Genomic DNA, 20,264 nt, shown 5'->3' with positions numbered 1-20,264 from the left:
TTTTTGCTTCTAATGTTCAAATTATTGCAGTCACATTTTCTTTTAAATTTTGATACATTTTTGTGAACATACATTAAATTTTCAAATATGTATTGGCTATAGAGTGTCATTATTTTAACATCTTTAAATTTATCTCTCAATGACTCTCTCGTACCCATTTTATAGATCGCACGAACAGCCTTCTTCTGCAGCACGAAAATAGTGCCAATATCAGCAGCATTACCCCATAGTAAAATTCCATATGACATAATGCTGTGAAAGTAACTAAAACAGACTAGCCTAGCAGTTTCTGTCTGTCAGGTGGCGTATCTTCTTTACCGCATAGGCAGCAGAACTAAGCATAACAATAAATACTAAAAAGCGCAAGACCAAAGTTAGAAGGCAATGCCTCGAAGTCATTACCCCCGTTTGGCCTTACATGCCTAGTCAGACAATAATTATGATCATATCCCTATATGAAATAGGTTGTTATGGATCGAACTCGTTGCATTATTTGTACTTATTAGTATATTTTCATATTTTCGAAGTATTTCATATTTAGAGATATTTTGCACTACAGTGTCAATCAGGTGTCATCAAGGTCACAAACAAGGTTGGACAGAAAAGACTAAAGAAAAAACCAATCTTCATATACTATGTGAAATTCTAAAATTATATAAATATGAGGTTTTATTAATTTAGTTAATACCCAGCTAGTACAAAACAATGCTATTAATATAATCGATTAGATAAGGGAATAAATAGGGAATTACATCACTTTATCTATGATAAATTATATTATACCTATCAACAAAACATAGTTTGTATACTCATTGATGGCGTTTTAAAAATAGAATAATCACTTTAACTAGACTTTCAAAGAAAAGTATAGGATCTAAGGTGGTGACGCGAGTTTGACAAGATCGATTGGCGGGAAAAAAAAGTAAGCACGGATTTAAATTAACCAATGATAAGACGTTACAAATTGGGAATAAATAATTTATAATGGAAACGAAATTAATGAAATATTGTCGTGGCGGAACAAGAGTCGTATATTATACCGTTAATGGATTTGTTGAAAGTTGTTGGTACTATATTGGTAGCTGATTTGAATAAACTTAATGAAATATTAAGTGATAGTAACTGGAAGGAGGATAGAACTAAAATGGAATATTTAGTATAGATACTGGTGATGGAGTTGAGATAAGTTGTTGTTGGTACTATGTTGGTACCTGATTTTGCATCAGATAAGTATATCTCTTTTATCCTTTGGGTTATTTAGGTATCATATATGGAGTAGCGAAGGTTGCTCTATACAAACCACTTGTTCCAAAAGTCCTGGAGCTATAAGTGATAATAGTAGTTATGTTTGACCTGTCTTATATGTGTTGTATCAAAGGGCCTAGCGTTATAACATATGACAATGTTGATATTGTGTTTATTAGTCTTGTTTTAATTTATCGAATAAAAAAGCAACGGTAGAGTTTGACAGTGGCTTCTCTGCCGAAGACAGCATTCCTAACTGGTAGTAGACTCATTTTAAGGTAACAAGTAATGTGAATTATACAGAAGATTAACTTACAGTATTAGGGTCAGTCCAGTTAATTTTATTTTAATCCTTGGGGAGACAGGGTTATTGAGTACAGACCCACAACACTGCTCTAATGGAGGTTTGTGAGCTTTAATGACATCTTTTATAAAATTAAAACTTTAATTGTATGTCATAAGTAAGGAAGACTAATATTCATGAAAATAAATACTTACAAGCTTAATATACAGTTTAAGAGTCGGCCAATTTTTTTATGAGAATAAATACTTACTACTAAGAAACTAGGTATTTATTTAGCTTCCACAATACAAAGATCTAAGTGCCATCCTGAACATTGCTAGTCTTGAAATTAATACCTGGTCACCATCACTCCTATTTTTTAGTACCCGCGTCCGCGTCCTTTAGTTTTTAACACATTCCGTGGAAACTGTATGTTTTTCTGGGATAAAAAGTAGTCTATTTTACTGTCCGTTCCGTTCACTTATTCTATGCCAAAAATTTAAGTTGATTGGTTGCTAAGTTAAGGCAAGAAGGAAGGCCAACAATCAAACTCAATTTAGCATTTCTAATATTATAACTATTAACTATTTTAAGTATAAGTAGGTATCAAGATAAAGAAAAAGGACAATAAATAAAGTTATTCCCCGCTGTTTCATACCGGAGAACTATCTCTAGCAGTTTCTAAAACTTCAAAAATACAAACAAATTTTTATCTATATAATACTAAGCATGAATTTTTATCCATATATTTGACAGCCGATTGGCGCAGTTTGCAGCAACCCTGCTTTCTGAGCCCAAGGCCGTGGGTTCGATTCCCACGTGTTTTTCAGTCTCTGGGTTTTTATATGTATGTTCTAAGTATTTATGTATATTATTCATAAAAATATTCGTCTTAGTACCCATAACACAAGCTACGCTTACTTTGGGCTAGTATTGTCGTAGTATATTTATTATTTACTAGGAAAAATCATTATCCAGATAACGACTAGAAATATGACTCTAAGGAAGTAACAGGTTAGCCCGTTACCATCTTAGACTGCATCATCATAAAAAAATGTAAGAGCGTTTCTGATAATAGGGCTGTAATTTCCGAAGATGAGGAATGAGGAAATAAATAAGACTATGTTATAAAAAACTATTTATTATTACTTATAGTACCGTGAATTCGATAATTTACTTTGACAATAATAATTACAACGTAGATGTTTACACTATTTTAATTAGTCTCTAGAACTAGTGAATAGTCAGATATTCACGCGGACGGCCGTGGCGCAAGCCGCTCTTCGCGCGAGGATGATCACACTCACAGCGCTGTAGTGGGCGGGTGGCGCGCGTCGAGGGCGCAAGTCGACCCACGCCTCCCGCCTAACAACCTAACATTAACTAACTTAAGGCTTAGATTCAGAAGATTCTCCGCTCTCCTCTGAGGAGTCCTTCTCAGGCTTCTCAGCGGTTTCCCGGCTTTCCTCAGAACTCGTCTTAGCTTCTTCTTTGGCAGGCTGGTCATTTAATATTTGGTCCTGAGGTTTCTCTGCTGGCTTGGCTGGAATAATCTCTGCGGGTTTGATTGCTGCAGCTGCCTCTTTACCTTTTTCTATTATTGCTTCACCAGACTTAGCGGCGGTTTCGTTGGAAACTTCTGTTTGGACTGATTCTGACTCCTTGTCTTTTGCGATCTGGACTTCTTCTGGTTTTGTAGATTTGGATTCTATTTTGGCGATATCAACGGGCTTAACTTCATCTTTGATCGCCTCAGCAATAGTTTTAGATTCAACCTTCGATTCCTTAGATTCCTCTTTTTCTTCAGCAGCATCGCGAACCACTCGTGTATCAGATGCTACAGATTTAGCTGAGGTGGATGCATCGGACGCTGGTGCAATTTCAGCGGGTTTCTCTTCAGTTTTAGGTTCTAATGGTTTGCTTTCCTCGGGTTGGATGGCTTTGACCTCTGATACAGGAGCAGGAGACTCGGCTATCTTCTCTTCTTCTGGCAGTGCACTTTTAGTAGCGATAGCAGGGTTGATGGCCGCAGCGTCTACAACGTCATCAGCAACCGCTGCATTATTTTTAACAACACTTACTAGATCGATAACATCTTCTGGGATAGCTGATTTTGCCAATGGTTGCTCATTAGCGACTTCTTCAACTTTAGCCTGAGTCTCTTCGGGTTTCGATTCTTCTAGCACTGGTTTAGGTTCAATAAGGCCGCTCTTTATTTCAGGCTTAGTTTCGGTTGGTTTAACCTCTTCCGGCAGAGATGCTTCCGGGACAGCTGCCTTGGCCTCCGGAATTTCCTCCTTTTTCACTTCAGGAGTAATCTCAGCCTTAGTGGCAGATTGCGTGTCCGGAGCAATATCTACAGGGGCTACTGCACTCTTTGCTGCCGCTTCGGGAAGTATTTCTGCAGTTTTAGTCTCGGTTTCTGTTTCAGGCTTCTTTTCTTCTACGGAAATAGCTTTCAATTCACTCTGAACCTTTGCCTCTTCAGGCTTAATTTCAGGTATAGATGGAGGTGCGAGAGGTACATCTGACTTCTCCTCGGCGACCGGCATGGCTAAACTCATAGCCGCAAAGGCCATGCAAAGTAGTAAGACCTTCATCCTGAAAAAAAATATATATAATTAGTGGTTTGAATAAATAATGACAGCGAGATTGTTTGGTATTCAAATAAATGCACGTCTGCAAGTCGTGAGGAGCGGTAAGGCCAATGTTACGCACTGCCGCTCGGCTCCAACATTTACAGCAATTTTCCCATTAACGTTCAATCATCTAAGGGCTGGATATGCTGGGGTCGAGTGACGCCGATCTAGTCGCGTTAAATTAAAGTTAATACATATAAGTAGGATGTAAACTATTTGTGAAAGTGGACAGTGAATATACTTTTGTACGATTTCTGTTTACAGTTATTAATGTAATAAAATCTTATTGATGGCCTAACCGTTCGTATAATGGGTATATTTTTATAGGGTCTATTAAGGGTGCCGAAGTACATTTTTGCGATTTGATAACGTGTAAATTAACTTAAGACAACTTCAATGAAAATGAAAATTTTCGAAAACTGTAAGAATCTTATGTTTATTTATACGGATAACTCGATATTCCTCTAATTCCTCTATAGGTCTAGGCTTTTGTTAACATCATTTTAAGTCTGCAGGAACCCTCTGATCTCCCGGGCTAATAGTAAGTAAATATTTCCCTAAGAATCTCTTCTTTCTCCTTCCAAATTTTGTTGAAATCTGTTATTAGTGGTTTAGGCGTTTATAGGTAACAATCAAACCGAGTTACTTTGCAATTTGTAATATTAGTATGAGTAAGAATTTATAAAATGCGTCGATAAAGTTTTTGTTTATTGTTATAGTTTTTGTTTTTTGCCCGCATCAATCTATTTCTTTCTTGATGCATGCAATGAATGCCAAAAAACCTGTCCTTTTCATATGCCATCCCTTAATATAACCGATACATCACGATGACCGTACCAACTGGTTATTTATCACGATAATATCGAGACAGGTTGTATCCAACGAGTTCTATTAATATCGTGACAAGTTAGAGTAAACGCTCGATATCCCAGGTCCTGTTGGAATGTGGTTTGGCGCCGGTCTACAAATAGATCGCGTCTACAAACTGGATGGTTATTTAAAAACGAGCTTGTATTGCCTCAAGATGCAGTAACGAGATATTGACAAGTTAAATAATATCTTACGTCCGTTCAACAACATAACATTGTAAATAAATTACATGTTATTACTTTAAACATCGTATTCACTGTGATGCGTCGTTAGGTACGTCTATTAAGAATTTTAGTCTCTTATCTATTCGTACACAGATACTTTAACATTGAGAATGATAAAATAAAAAAATTTTGTCTAAAAAATTACCAATCATTTCAAGTAATACCTCCAATATTGGGTAGGTAAGGTTGGGATATGACAATAATCAGTCAGTTACTTCGATTCATAAATCAGTGTTCTCAGTTCAGTAATAATTGGGAGCATCTACACAACGTCGTCTCGGCATTATAAAAATATTGGAATAGATGTAATTGACCGAATTATTGGAAGTCTCGCTAGTCGCTGTAATGGCGTAACCTAGCCAATATTTGAATGATAAATCAGAAAGCATTGCGCTTTACACATATTGTCGCAGTCATGCTACGACAATCCAAAGAAATGTATATCATTGATAACGATTGTCCATCCAACTTAGGTTTTGATATGAATTCGAAAGTCTTTTTCTTTAAACTTTTATAAGATGCGTAGGGTAGGTTATTGGGGATATAGTAGGTGCAGAAGCATAGCTTGGTTTAACGATAAAGGAGCCCACGTCTTTGAGAAAACAATGGGCGTTTGCAGAAACGCACGCATTTCTATTCCATGAAAACGTTGTATCCCTTTTTCTGAGAAACGCATGTAGTAGAGTACCATGATGGACACTTCCTAGTGCGTGCGCTTTGGCAGGATGCGAAACGCGCGTCAGTAATATGGATGATCCGGCGAGACGTCCACACATTATCTGAATTCTAATTGGCTCATTGAATAGAATCGGCAAACAGAATGCAGAGATGCTATCGCATGAATGATTCACTGCTTGTGGCCAGGTTTGAGAACTTTGTTTTTCACTTTTAGTTAAGGAACTTGTAGATATATTGATGACATGTATGCACCTGCTAAAAATGTCTCAAAAGGCTCGTGAGTACCATGATTGAGTATAGAAAGGTTCTGGGTTTAATAAATTCTTAGTGGCAGCCAGAAGTTTCGATGTTTGGCGGTGATGCACCCCCGTGTTTCGGAGAGCACTTTAAACTGTCTGTCGTGCGCTTGATCTTACCGTTCGGGTAAAATCTGCCGTTCTATCAAACTATGAGATTAATAGAAGAGAATAGAGAGTCAGGTGGACTTGCTATTAATCTCATAGTGCGATAGGACGGACGTGTTTGCACATATACTTGTGCACTATATTATCTCCCGCGTAGTTCTCTGGAGATAGACGTAGTCAAAATCGGGCAGAGAAACTATTATTTTTTTTTTTAGGTTGCCTGTTTAGAATTTCAATACTAGTATATAGGTAGGTAATTGGTGGAAAACACGTTAATCATCGTTATAGACCGACACCCGCATTAGAACAGCGGCGTTAATCTGATTTCAAAAACCCTCTTTCGTATGAGACCACTCTCGTGTGCCTGAGGGAATGATATGAGGATAGTGGTTATAATCCCAGTGGAATATTCATAAATACAAAATGCTAAATACAGTGACTTTCCTTAAATACTCCGTAGTCGGATAAAAATGTAGCATAATAATTCGTAAGGCAGCTGTTGTTGGCAAAGAAAATAAAATAAAAATGTGGTCCGTATATCAAGATGGCGAACTGGTTATACCATTATACCATAATCATGGGGTGAGGCGGCCATTGCCTCCGAAGTTAATGCGTTTTATTTATGTAAACATTTTTTAAAAATAGGTCGTAACAGTACATAATGTAACATAACAAGCCTGCAGCCTCTGGAGTTATAGTGGAGCTATAGTACATACATTGTGTTTATACTGAAATAATTTATCAAAAGGAAATAAAATCTCTTGGTGTTTAAAGCATTCGCTGATGGGGTAGTGCAAAATAAGCCCTAAACGTGAATCGAGCATAGGACCACTCAGTTTGTAAAGTTGGGAATTCATCAAAACTGCAATATACGCATCTGTTTCTACGCACCCCTCCCTCCAATTTGAGAAAAGTTCTTTTCTGATAAAAGTAAGGGATCTTTTGGTGACATATCCGATATCTAATAAATCCATTCCAGCGTTTGTCTATAATACAGGCGGTCAAACCAGTGGCCACCTTAAGTACATGAAGCTCTTCCTATATCTATTGAGAAGGGGCAAGAGGTACCTATGTAAAGAAACTGAACAATACAATAAATTCCATTACGATCGTTATTAACTTAACGTTAAGGATATCCACTGATTGACATAGGCTTATTAGGCATTTGAGAGTAATATTGCAAGCCAATAAATTACAAATCAGAATTCGAGAACATTCGAGCACGCAGGAGACGTTTTCAGTCCCGAAATAATTCAAGTAGGTGAATAATTCTTGGACAACACGAAACGGATAGCGGTTGTTTTATGCGATTGTTTGTTAGTTGGTTCATTATTTTCTGGAAGGATATCCCGACTCAGGGCAAGCATCGTCTTCCCACACTCCGCGCAATCTTCCAATTGAACTCCAGCGCATGCCGCTTGTTGCGCCAATCAAAAAATGTGCCGGCCCGACTGACTGCGATTATTTGTATATAACAATAGTTCAATGTATTGTGGTCACATAAAAGTTTTCCTCTAACATCGTTCATGTAAGAGGGGCACTCCTTGCTCATTGATGTTTTATTGGTGAGTCGAAGCCGATAATACAGTGATCTATATTTACCCCCAAGTATCTACGACGATAGGCACGGTGTCTATGTCATCCGAAAAAATATCTAGGTTCCACAATATGAAAATGGGAGGCAACGATATTGTGTGTCAAAATTAGATATATTTCCAACTGAGTAGCACTGTTAAAAATTATCTTATGTATTATTTATTTTATATTCTACCGACATCCGAGAAACTTGAAAAGTGAAATGTCAATCATGACTTTTTTTTGGTTTAAGCTTTATAAACTCACTCTCCTATGAAATACTGCTCAGCATTTCATAGGAGACTATTATATTCCCGAGGATAGGATAAAAATGTATGTTCTCCCACAGTTTTAGCAACTCTTGGAGCACTGGCGTACAAGTGGAAATAATATCCAAATAATAAATGTGTAATAATAAATGGGAGTAAACTTCTCCTATTCCATGTTACCATACTTTAGCAGTTGAACACGTTAATTATATCCCTTATCAGGGGATATAATTTTTGTCTCCTGCCTGTGCTAGCCCTGTTAAAGAGGGATTTTAAGTCTGATAATTCTGTGATTGAATAAATAAAACTAGCGATATTTATAAAATAATCAATTAATTACAATATGTTGGATTTCTGGCACTCCATTTTCTTCTACTACCTACTTGTTTCTGTGTTCCTGGTGAGTAGTAACCTAACGTTTGCAATTTATTTTTAAAATTTTAAAATCCTCTGTCAAATATATATCAGTTTCAACCGATTGCTTGTAAAAATAACCGTTTAAGTTTACCGTTTCTTTACAAGTTTTACAACTGCAGTCACGGGTCACGACATTTACGCAATATTATTGCTATTACGTCGCAATTTTCAATTTGACTAACTTCAATAAACTTTCTACTTGACAACTGGATTCAACCTGATTTGGTAGGCCTTGTATTGTAAGATTTTGTCCCCAACTGTGATTATGACATAACTTAAGCGTTGTGAGTATAGCATTATCATTTATTGCCAGTGAATTCAAGGTGTAGTAAAGTGAGCTGCTCTTTTCTTTACATTAAGGAACATTTGATCAGTTAATTCTTTGTTTTTTATTTATTTATACCTATCCTATTGCTTGGTTACATTCACGAGCAATCTTGCCTAGAAGTTTATTACTTATTCTTGAATTACATAGTACGCATCGCATCTATTAGAATGCATGATCTACGAATAAAAAGTGATTTCTATAGATTTTTTTCTTGTATGGATAGAAATGGATTTGATTTATGATGATGAAGAAAATAGACCAGAAGGTAATTCAAAAATATGTGTCTTACAGAAACTGACGATCAAAAGAAAAATCTAAACATATCTGCGAACCTGACTGTATTAAAATGATCCTCTAGATTTTGTGAAATTGTTCAAACTAACGCAAAAATCTGGATCAAAATAAACTTCATACTGTACTCTTAGGAAGTTATTTAACCGTATCCAAGCAAAGCCATATGTATTGATATAAATTCGTCACAACACACACTTTCGCAAGAAAATGCATTCCATTTATATGCTATTATTCTATTTAAAAATGTAATAGCATTTAATTGTTGATTAAGATACTTAGATATTTTTCTAGTACTACAATGCAGTCTAGAGACATACATTGATTAAATATACTTAAGTCCTCCTTAACGCAAAAGCCCGTTGAAGATCTGGCTAGAAGACCCTAGTTCCAAATTGATCCGACACTTCACAGAAGATATCAGGGACGTCAGCCTATACGAGATAAGTATGGCTCTCAAACAACTCGAGAACAGCAGGGCGCAAGGCATTAAAGTAGAACTCTTAAAAATTGGGTGGAAAACTGAAACATCAATTCCCTCAGCGATTGTTCAATTCTGTCATACACCAAGGCGCAGGAGCGTGGTTCTCAAAAAAAGGTGACAATACCTTATTACAGACCAATCTCGCTGCTGAACCATGTCTACAAGTTTTTCTCGAGAGCCATTACGATTCGTCTCGCTAATTGGTTCAAATTAGGTACATACCCAATACCTTATAATAATTAATAGTCGTAGCCAAAGTTTTCCTAAACCCCTCGAACGGATATGGCTAGGTACATAACAAATGACACAATAGCCAATTACTTTAATTCACTTATTATAAAACTTGTCAGTTATAAGGTATATAATTCATGGCCATTTAATGGTACAGTTAATTTATACATACTGCGTCGCGAAATAAGAATAGGTAAGTAATAGACTCATACTACATGAGGTTTAATGTGATGCTTATCTACAAAACGTTTTGCTTTAAAATCACGTACTATGAGATAATTTTGTCTCATCATCAACATTATAATAAAATAAATCATGTAACGGGGTGAGTTTGTAAGACTGTCAATTGGTGTTAATTCTGCTGATTTGACAGGCCAAAGAGTAGTGCTGTCTTTACTTACTTCATTTGAAAACCTAGCCTTAAGGGTTTGTAGGGACAAATCTTTCTATCTTTGAGCCTTATGAGAGCGATATCCTATCCGGAAGAAATATTATGGACCTACATTATTCCCGTGTCTGAAGATTAAAGACTCCAAGAAACATTCCAATCCATTATTTCAACCATAGTTGAAAACGATACAATCAAAGACCTTGTAAAGGAATAAATAAAAAGTGGAAAGTTACTAAACAGACCGATATTTAATTTAACTAAAAAACGAACAAATATAAACTGCCGATCGTCTTTTTGCGATCTAATGAAATCACTCGATCAAAGCAATTCAAAATGAAAGAAAGGATTGTTTTTATACAATGTCACAAATCGTATCATAAATAAGCTGGTAAACACAAAAAAGTTATAAATAGGCGGAATCAAATTAAATAGGACAAACTAAATCAAAGTTACCAAGGTTTGTGAAACTTGAAAGTATTTACAGTTATTTAAATAAAAATACACTATAAATAAGCAGGTTCCTGCGTTGAATCTGTTAATACGACATTCTTGGGAAACAATGTTATTCATTCAAAATAATTTACATAGGAGTTTCGTATTGCATTATTCGGATATGTAAGAACATTTGTGGTTGTAACTTACATTAAATTGGGTGCAGATGTCTTTAAAATTCACACGTTTCCGAAATGCACGCGGAATACAAATTTTTCCTTATTTTAGGCGATACCGTCTGGATTTGTGACCCAGACGTCACTTTTTTTACAGACCACGTTTTCAAACAAAAACCGACTTGCCGGTCCAATTCTTGCATTGTTTGACTGAACTACTTTCTATTATATGAATAGAATCGATAGTTAATATATTTTTACGTTTTTCTTTACTACCTAGGTTAATAGAAAAATGTTTATTTGTTATTACTCTTTCACGTTACTTTTTTGTAATAAGAAATTGACATCTTTGAATAATTCGATTGGTGATAACTATACAAAGCTTTCTAATGCAATATGCTATACCTACTTATTCCTAAGCTCCTCTAAAAGCTACCTTTCTGGCGGTCGGTGGATTAATATTATCTTTTACAATTCACACTGATTTTTCCGTTATAACAAGCAAACTTTTTAATTTGAGTGAACAGATTTAAATCTTCGGCCTTTCTTATCAACGCAATCGGAACAACTTTAAGCCAATGACCTGTATTTTTATGAAACGGTCGGATCAGAAAACTGGTAGGCTCGATTTTAGTATTATCTGTATTATACGGGCCCTATAGAGCACGAGGTGCGTTGCCGGTTGTCGCATGTCGAAACCCGTTATTCGAGTGATTGTGCAATGTCCGACCCACGGTTCATTGTCGACGCATTGGGACGCTGATCGATCCTATTATCTCGTTCGGAATAAATCAAATCGTCGAGGATGACGGGCGTCACTGCAACACGTAATTGTAATATGAAAGAACATCAACGCATGTTGCATTATCTTATTGAGCGAGTTAGTGTTCCAGAGAAGTCCTTGAGAACTTGATATATAAAGAACAGTAAGTACATCTATAATACGCGACCACGAGGAAAATTGGTCCATGTGTTTGGTAAATCCAGGACTTGGAAGGAAAGCGAAGGAATGATTTCTATCCAATTTATATCATAACACAGACTATAAGTATGTGGTCCTTCACATGGTAATTGTAATTTACATACAGCATCTGAAAAGTACTGTCCTCACAAGGGAACTCCGAAATAGAGGTTCCGTAAAGTCTTCAACTTCACCTGTTTTTTGGAGTTCCCTTGTCTCGGTGAAATTGTCATTTCTTTAAGCCTTCTACGTTAATGTCAGTTAAATTGTTGATTCATAGAAGTTCAGAGATCTGCATTACTTTTTTTTTTTTTTTTTTGAACGTTACATTCTGCTTGACTATTAAGGTATTTTACATGATGTTATGACTGCTGCTACTCTAAGTCTTGTTAGTTAAATTTACCACTTAGGTCAATGTCAGCGGAAGAGTTTTTGTGCAAGCGTAACAGAATGCAAATGTAAAATGCCAGCAAATGTGCTCAATTTTGCCATCCCTCTTGCATAAGTTATGAACTTTAGCATTTATTACATTGCTTACCATTTTAGAACTTGTTACCAATGTATTCAACGATGAGTAAGTAGGTATCAAAAGATAATTGGGTTAGCAAAAGCCATACTCTTGGTCGGTTTCGCGTTATAATGATATAACAATGGTTATGTAGGAGTAACCTGAGGATTGCATCATTAATAACGCGTATTTCTTTATATTTTTGTAATAAACTAAAGACATAAAAATTTTGACTAAGATGGTGTCTATAATGTACTCTAATGGGTACACTTTTATACATCGCCTCATACAGACTGAAGTATAATTTTCTTGGGCCTTTATAAAAGGCAGCCTTTCGAGCTGACGATCTCAGCTGTAGCTTTGATTTATATCGTTACAGGAACGCATTTAACTTTTTATAAAGTTTTATCGCAAAAAATTTAAAGCGATCAGCGATTAGCCGGTAAATCGTGAAGGCTATTATGTTTACAAAAATTCGAAGAAGTGACGGCCGAAACGATTGTTTTCGTCAGGATATCTTCCTTAGCTATTATTTATAATTGAAATAATTTTGGAAATCACCATTACCATTTTTATGTGCATTAATTGATACAATCACAGCGTTTACAAATTTTACACCAACTTTAACCTATTCACTGTAATTATTTCAATAAGTTTTGTTTTCTTACTCTAATGATTATTTTTAACTGACTTTTTACCGGTTTGATTTAAGATTAATTATTTTAATCTAGTGAGAGTTGACGAGTTTGCTAAAACTTGTTGACAAACCATAACCTATGCCCGTCGGGGACTCGAACCTGCATATACTACTTCCGCATAGTCTAACCAACATTCTACCTAGCTGTCGCAGTTCGTTTGTGTTTATTTGAATTCGACCTCGGTTGTCCGAAAATATTTCCATACATACAGTAGTATTGTTGTGGGCATGACTAAATGTCCACAGCCCGTGAAAATCATTATCATTATGTCTGATAATTGATGCGGCAAGTTTCCTTGAATCGTGTTCTTTTAACTTCAACTCAACAGTTAGTGTCTTCTTTCAACTGTCATGACGTCCTATTGTACGTATTTACACCATAAACTGATTTTCTACACTTTACTGCAGTTTGAGTTTTTGTTCGTTTTATTTAAAGAATATAAATCCTTTAATTTCGCTACTTACAAATTCACTAAAACCATTCATTTTTATGTGCAAAACCTTTCCCTAGTCTCCTCCAGATTATCTTGCCTTAGGAGAATCTTTCATATGGATCTCTTAGAAATTCTACTAAAAAGGCTGGACAACTTAGGACTAATTAGGTTTTGCTTCCAAAGGCCGAAATTTTAAAGATAATAAATTAGTGCATGGAATACTAAATGCAGTCAAATTTGATTAGATAATGTTCTTAACAGAGTTGTTTATAAGACTGTTCTCCTCAGATGTGCAATATTTGTTTATGATTCAAATTATCCGCACTAAAACGCCATAAAACATGGCTTTCACGTTGACACAATGGCAATATGAGCATATATACGCCATGTGAGGCGGAAAAATACTGCGGACTGGCTCAAATGCGTCAACCATCTGACAGGAATACTAGATTCAGTAAATATCGTTGCTTTATGTGCGGAAGGAACATTTGATTAAGTTTATGTTTATTGTCGTATTGTATTTTTCCTGAACCTGTAAAAATATATTTACACTTTTAATTTATTTATATCGATGATCCTGATAAGAATGCTTTGGGGTCATTGAATATGCCAAAAAGAGATCGGAGTATATTTACGTGATCAAGTCAGATATGAGAGGATTTGTAGAAGAGGCATAGGGCAAAGTGTCGCGATGCCGACGAAGGCAGGGCAAATAAACACCCGGAGGACCAGTGCAGGTTTAAAAGCCCCTTAAATGCTAGAGTGGACACAGTAGGCATACTGTTGACAAACCCCCGCTTCGTTACCAGAATATCGAGTCCAGTCGCAGGTGTCCGGGTGACGCTGGACATCGACATAAATTAAGATGTTATCAAACCTTTAACCTCGCTCTCTGTATAGTATGTAAAATATTGTACGGTAGAAGCAACGAACTCGGAATCCCATTTGCTTGGATATAATGTTTAGAAAAACTGTGATTTAGAATTAACCTAAAATAAACAAAAACGTACAAAAAATTTATAAACTCTTTGACAATAATTACAAAAAAATACACTACAGTTTCTAAGCTTTTACAGCTTACTTTAAAAAGTTACATACACTTAAATACTTATTAAGGAGCACATTAAGAAAAGTACTATTACAATCGCACATTTACTGCTAAGATAAGATTTGTATCAGCATTCTGCAAAGTTCTGACTCATAAAATGTTATTACCTGTCAGCGTCACACGTGCTACGGAGATTAGGTATTATTTCTAAGATTGTTTTACTTTTCGCATGTAGATACATGTATATTTATGGGGCGTTATTGGGATTTGTTCATTTAATATAAGGTAGGTTAATTCGTTGAGTTACTACACTATTAATTTAGCTGTTACTCAAAATGTTAAGTAGATTTTCAATAAAACATTTTTACAAATTAATGTATTTCTTTTTTTAAATAATCAAATATAATTTGACAGTAAAAATTTATTCAAATTAAAATTTAAAATTCATTTATTTATTCAATTGACTGCTCTATGAGCACTTTTGAAACACGAAACCGGCAAGAAACACAGCAGTATCTATTCACCATCTACAAAGTACTTTTAACATTTATTTTACGATCGAATACATAATTATCTAAAACAATTTGTTCAATATCATGTTGAATTGTGGAGTTAGGGACATACTTTAAAAATAATTAAACGAGAGCCATCGAGTTGAATGATGAGGATATAAATTGATAGAAGAAAGAAAATCACGAATCAAAAGGACTAGAGGAAAAGTAATCATTAAATAGACTGATTGTGGATAAAGAGTTGTGGCTTATCGATAAGCTTAATTTTTTTTATACGAGAATTTTCAATCTTTACAAAAAAGGTCTCAGCCCATGTTCGGAGGCTTTGCCAATTGCTAGGTATCGTAGCTATTAATATTTCCATGCAGTTGGAGATCATAATTATCTCTTTTCAAACAGCAAAATTATCGTCGTAATGATGTTAAGGTTCCTCGAAGGATAGATAGGTATTTAAGATTTCAAGATAAGTCCACTCATTTGCTGGTGGCCCTGGCTTGTTATATCTATAATAATGGCATAGGGCTGCCACAAATTATAGGACGCTGAGGGCAAGGCTACAATAGGACGTTACGTGATTTTCGACACAGGAGTGATCTAAACAAATTCTATTCACGTTAATGGCTACGCTATAGGTACTTTACAATATTATAACACTCGTAGCTAAAGTTATTTTTATGTTTACGGATCTATCATAATATTATAAATGCAAAAGTTTGTCTGTCGTTCATTTGTTAGTTTGTGTTTTACATATGTCCGGCTCAACATTTGTTTCTTATGCAAGGCTTGACAGTTCAACTTATCCTGGTGAAATTTTGTATAGAAATAGTTTGCATCCTAGTTTCGGTTAAAGGCTCCTGCGGGATTCAAAAAAACCCAAAATACACGCACGGAAACAGCTAGTATAAAATAAAAATTTGCAAGTGCTGTCTACCGGTATATTTGAATAAAGAAAGTTTTAGCTCGATTTTGTGTCTGAGAATGGGTCGTGACCAATTTTAAGGTGATAAAAATTATCATTAACATTGTTTTTGATTCGCTTGCTTGATTTGATAATTCTTTTATACTTACATTCGTATACTGTTACGTAATTTTTTATGTTTTATTTGTTTTTACTGATGGCTATATCAACCTATCAACAAACTGATGTTTTAAATGAGTTTAATAGTGGTGTGTAGAGTTTATTGAATAATTTTTCACTTCCTCGATTAGTTTATAAGTACTACTGTATTTTTTACACGTGAATGTCGCTTTGAATTTTGAAAGATTTTGGCTTAAACATAATAGCCACCCTAATTTTGTTTTAGATTACGCTCCCCCAGTCTTGGTTCAATGCGGTTGCAGCCTTAAGTATTTTAGATTTGAATATTATAATAACATTCTGCAACTGCGATCCTGGTAGGTAGCAATTATCTATTCTCTGCCGTTAGCTAATTACGATACGAAGTCAGCTGCTTAAAATAAAACTCCGCTATTTTAGTTTTATACGTTCGATCTTCACTTATCTTATCTTGACTTAAAAATATGTTTAGATAACTGGCGTAAATAAAGTTTTTTTTTTTTAAATTTCAACAAGGTTAAGGTTTTCCATTAATTTGGCCAGATGTAGAATATGTTGCTTAAAACAAAATACTGTATGTGTATTTGTGTGTTTTTCAGTATCATTCAACTATTTGAATAGTGTTCCTGAAAATGGTGTTTTTTTCGTATATAGTTTAAAATTTTTCCATAAGTTTTCCATAATAATTTGGCCAGATTTAGGTATGTTGCTTAAAACAAAATACTGTATGTATATATACAAATATACAAACAGTTTTTATAATCAGTATCAATATAAGATAATAGTATCATTCAACTATTTCAATGGTATGATTCCTGGAAATGGTGTTTTTTTCTTATATAGTTGAAAGTGTTTCCATAAATTTGGGTATGTTCCTTATAAAGAAACACTGTTTGTATATTTGAGCATTTTTATAGTTATAACTTTCATTTAACGATTTCAATTATATGATTCGTAGGCCTTCAATCAGGGTTGTCCCTTATATACTTGATGAATACCTAATATCTATAGATCTTCGCTTATTACACACAATTAGTGCAAAAATTCAGTAAACTTACAAAAATAACAAAAAATACAAAACAAACGTGCTATCGTGCAATGTAATAATTAGCACGTTTAAGTAGTTTAGTATTTTATTGAAATTCTTTCCTTTTTATTCAAAGAAATCACGTACTATCTGGAAAGCTACAGCCTCAGTAGCTCCTGAATTACTTTTACGATGCCTTTTTATCTAGACATCCTCCTGCCATTGCGGATGCACTGCGTAACTTCAAGAACTTCTTTATCCGCCCTAAGCCCTAATCTCTCTGTATAGAGCTTGGTTGCAGCTTTTACGTTGAAGGAGGCATTCGGGCCTTCTGGTCATGTTTATACATACATTAGAAGAAGGCTTATTCGCTTTTGGCCAACTAATCGCATTTACATATAAAACGTTCCACCTATGCCCTCTTTATATGCCCTTTACCTACATATAATATAATTCGGTAGTTATATACAAAAGTGATGTAATGTTATTTATGTTTTGCATAAGAGTTGCTTCGATTTTTTTTAATGTTCAAGGATTGATTATGGAAATTCTCAAATTATGGTGGCCATATTTTTAACTACGTAGTTACCTACGGCGTTTTATAAAATGTCTCACTGATCATTGCATTATAAATTTGAAAAGGTACGTTTAAACTACAGTTTCATTCTGCAAGGTCAAAACGCTTAACCTGTTAAAGGTACCTATACAAAACAAATCCAAGTTATTTCAATGAATCCAGTGAGCGAAACCGTGCCCAGTCTTAAGAAATACCTATTTCTTATCAACAGGTAGTTATTGATCTTAAGCGATTAGGTACTTGACTAGGTAATAATGTATTTATGTTAAGAGTTAAGTTAATAAAGGTTAACGCAATAAAATATCAATACTATTTTTAATCATAAAGAAGAATTTGGCCTACAAAAAAAAGACGGCGATTTTCATATCGCACAGTAACTTAAGGCCGGCACGGCGGCCAAAGACTTAAAACTGGCTATTGTTGTTTAGTCACATAAAAGTTCAAAATATGGGTATCAGATATATTTATATGCCTATCTAGAATATAAAGCGCGAGAGATATGTGTTTTCAAAAAACTTATTGCAGAAACAAAAAATAGTTGTAGAGATTCCACAACTCTACATTGTTAAGGTTAAAATTCTCGGCCTTAGAATCTGCCAACAGACAGGCTTGAAGTTTCAAAAGTATTCATATTAGGCCTACTCGAAATAAATAAATTTTGAAATAAAAATAAAGTTCGTTAAAAAAAAAAAAGATAAATCCTAAAAACACGAGGCAAAGTACAAGTACGGTATGCTTGCCACGTTATGCGATACGTTACCTAAGATTTTGCACAGTTTATTCTAATCAAAGTTCTTCGAAATAAAGACCTACCACTAATCAACTAAACCTAAGCCTTGAGAGAAAACGTAGAACTGTAAATCATAGGTCTTCGTTGCGTAGGCGTTGTTTTATTTATGTCTTCAACTTAAATCCGATTAAGCGTAGAGAATTAGCGTCCATTGAAAACTATTTCAGGAATGTTTTTCTTCGCGTAAAACATGTGTTGTAAGGAATTACGCTATTAATTATTTAGTAAAGCCTAACAAAAAAAACGAGTTTTCTATTAGCTATGCCTTGTTAAATATTTTGTATTTTACGGCTTATATACTTTATTATTTTTCTAAATGGTCAAAGCATATGTAAAAAACACAGTGAAATATTTAATTTTTTTTTAAATTTATTTACCGCTAGGAAAATAAAAGTAAGTCGAAAATAGTAAGTCAATGATTTTTTTATAAAGCTATTCGCGTTTAAAAGCGATGATCAAACAATGAAACTGTGAAGTTCTAGAAGTATGGATTTAACTCCCAAAACCCTTAGGAGGTTATTAATAGATAGTATGTAGAGTAGGGTAGAGAACGCTAGAGCTAAATAGAATTTTCAGTATAATTTGTTATACTATGTTGAACGATAATTTATTTAACAAACAAGTCAAAATTATTTTTTCAGTCTCAAACAAAATTCAACGAGATGTTAGAAAAAATTAAGAGCCCTTTCGAAAATATTTCAGACCTTGTTTTTTTTTCTTTAAACTAGGCATTAGAGGTTTTATAAAGGATTGTTTTCATGAATAATTTAAGATCGAATTAGTTATTAATAGATTTTTACTTTGAATCCTAAGTTTTTTATAATAAATTAAGGTTTAAATTAATTGTAATACAAAAATTACATTTAAAAATATTTTTTTGAGATACGAATTATTTCTCATAGTGTAGCTAGTGTTTAAAATGTAAACTTATTTTTTTCACTTTTTTAAAACTTACCTAATTTTATTCGGATTCCTTGACAATAAAAGATGAACTGTTAGCCTTTGGATCACTGACACTAAATTTAGAAAAAAGTATTTTTTCTTATGTGCGTACGTCGAGAGTGCCGGCAATCTATTGGTGGTTGTATGACGAAGCCCGTGTTTATATAGCGGAGTGACTCGCGTTTCAAGCCCTCTGTACATCTTTTATATGGAAGCTTTGAACCCATCTTCGTCGCAACTTATGCCACTGTATCTCTCCACCACCGACCCATTAAATTTTTCGAACATTAAGTAAAACAATCATCGTTTCTGATTAATTAGTTAGTAAATACAGATAACGATTATTGGTTTTGTTTGATTTGTTTTTATAGTTGTTTGCGTTTATTTTAACGTTTTCCAAAAACGGTAGACGTTTTTAATTCGATGTATTTTTTATGTTTGGATAGCGATTACTCCGATGTTTGATGGCCGATTATTGTGAAATTTGTTTTATTTGGAAGGTGCTTTCGGTAAGTAGTTTTATAGTAGCTATAATGGAAAGAATACCAAGTCGTGTTAATTACAGCAAAAGAGGGGCACATGTAAAATTTTAAAAATATACATCGCTATTCACAAAAAGATGTTTAAAAAAATACCGAAGCCTGAATCTTTCAATAGAACTAACACTGATCAGTAGAACTAACACTGTGCTCATGATAATTCATACAGTTATTGTTTTATTATATACTAGCGTTTTCCCGCGGCTCGTCTGCGATTTTTTAGGTTTTTCGAAAT

General features: G+C 34.5%; 2 protein-coding genes across 4 annotated transcripts in view; one reads left to right on the top strand and one right to left on the bottom strand.

The window, feature by feature from the left end:
* LOC120628548 (serine/threonine-protein kinase S6KL) overlaps window positions 1–20,264 on the top strand; it is a 92,445-nt gene that overhangs the window by 27,736 nt on the left and 44,445 nt on the right. The gene's annotated exons all lie outside the window — the stretch shown is intronic.
* LOC120628549 (von Willebrand factor A domain-containing protein DDB_G0286969-like) lies at window positions 2,652–19,639 on the bottom strand. Its single transcript, XM_039896963.1, has 2 exons — window positions 19,504–19,639; window positions 2,652–4,129 (listed from the first exon to the last, which is right to left on the bottom strand). Exon 2 carries the CDS (start codon window positions 4,126–4,128, stop codon window positions 2,917–2,919), a length of 1,212 nt encoding a protein of 403 aa, XP_039752897.1. The 5' UTR covers window position 4,129; window positions 19,504–19,639; the 3' UTR covers window positions 2,652–2,916.

This window comes from Pararge aegeria, chromosome 13, assembly GCF_905163445.1.
Source record: "Pararge aegeria chromosome 13, ilParAegt1.1, whole genome shotgun sequence".
Taxonomy (NCBI): domain Eukaryota; kingdom Metazoa; phylum Arthropoda; class Insecta; order Lepidoptera; family Nymphalidae; genus Pararge; species Pararge aegeria.
This window is presented reverse-complemented; position numbering and strand designations above follow the sequence as displayed.

Excerpts from the sequence above, each read along its gene's own strand:
- LOC120628549 (XM_039896963.1), bottom strand. The coding sequence starts at position 4,128 with ATGAAGGTCTTACTACTTTGCATGGCCTTTGCGGCTATGAGTTTAGCC.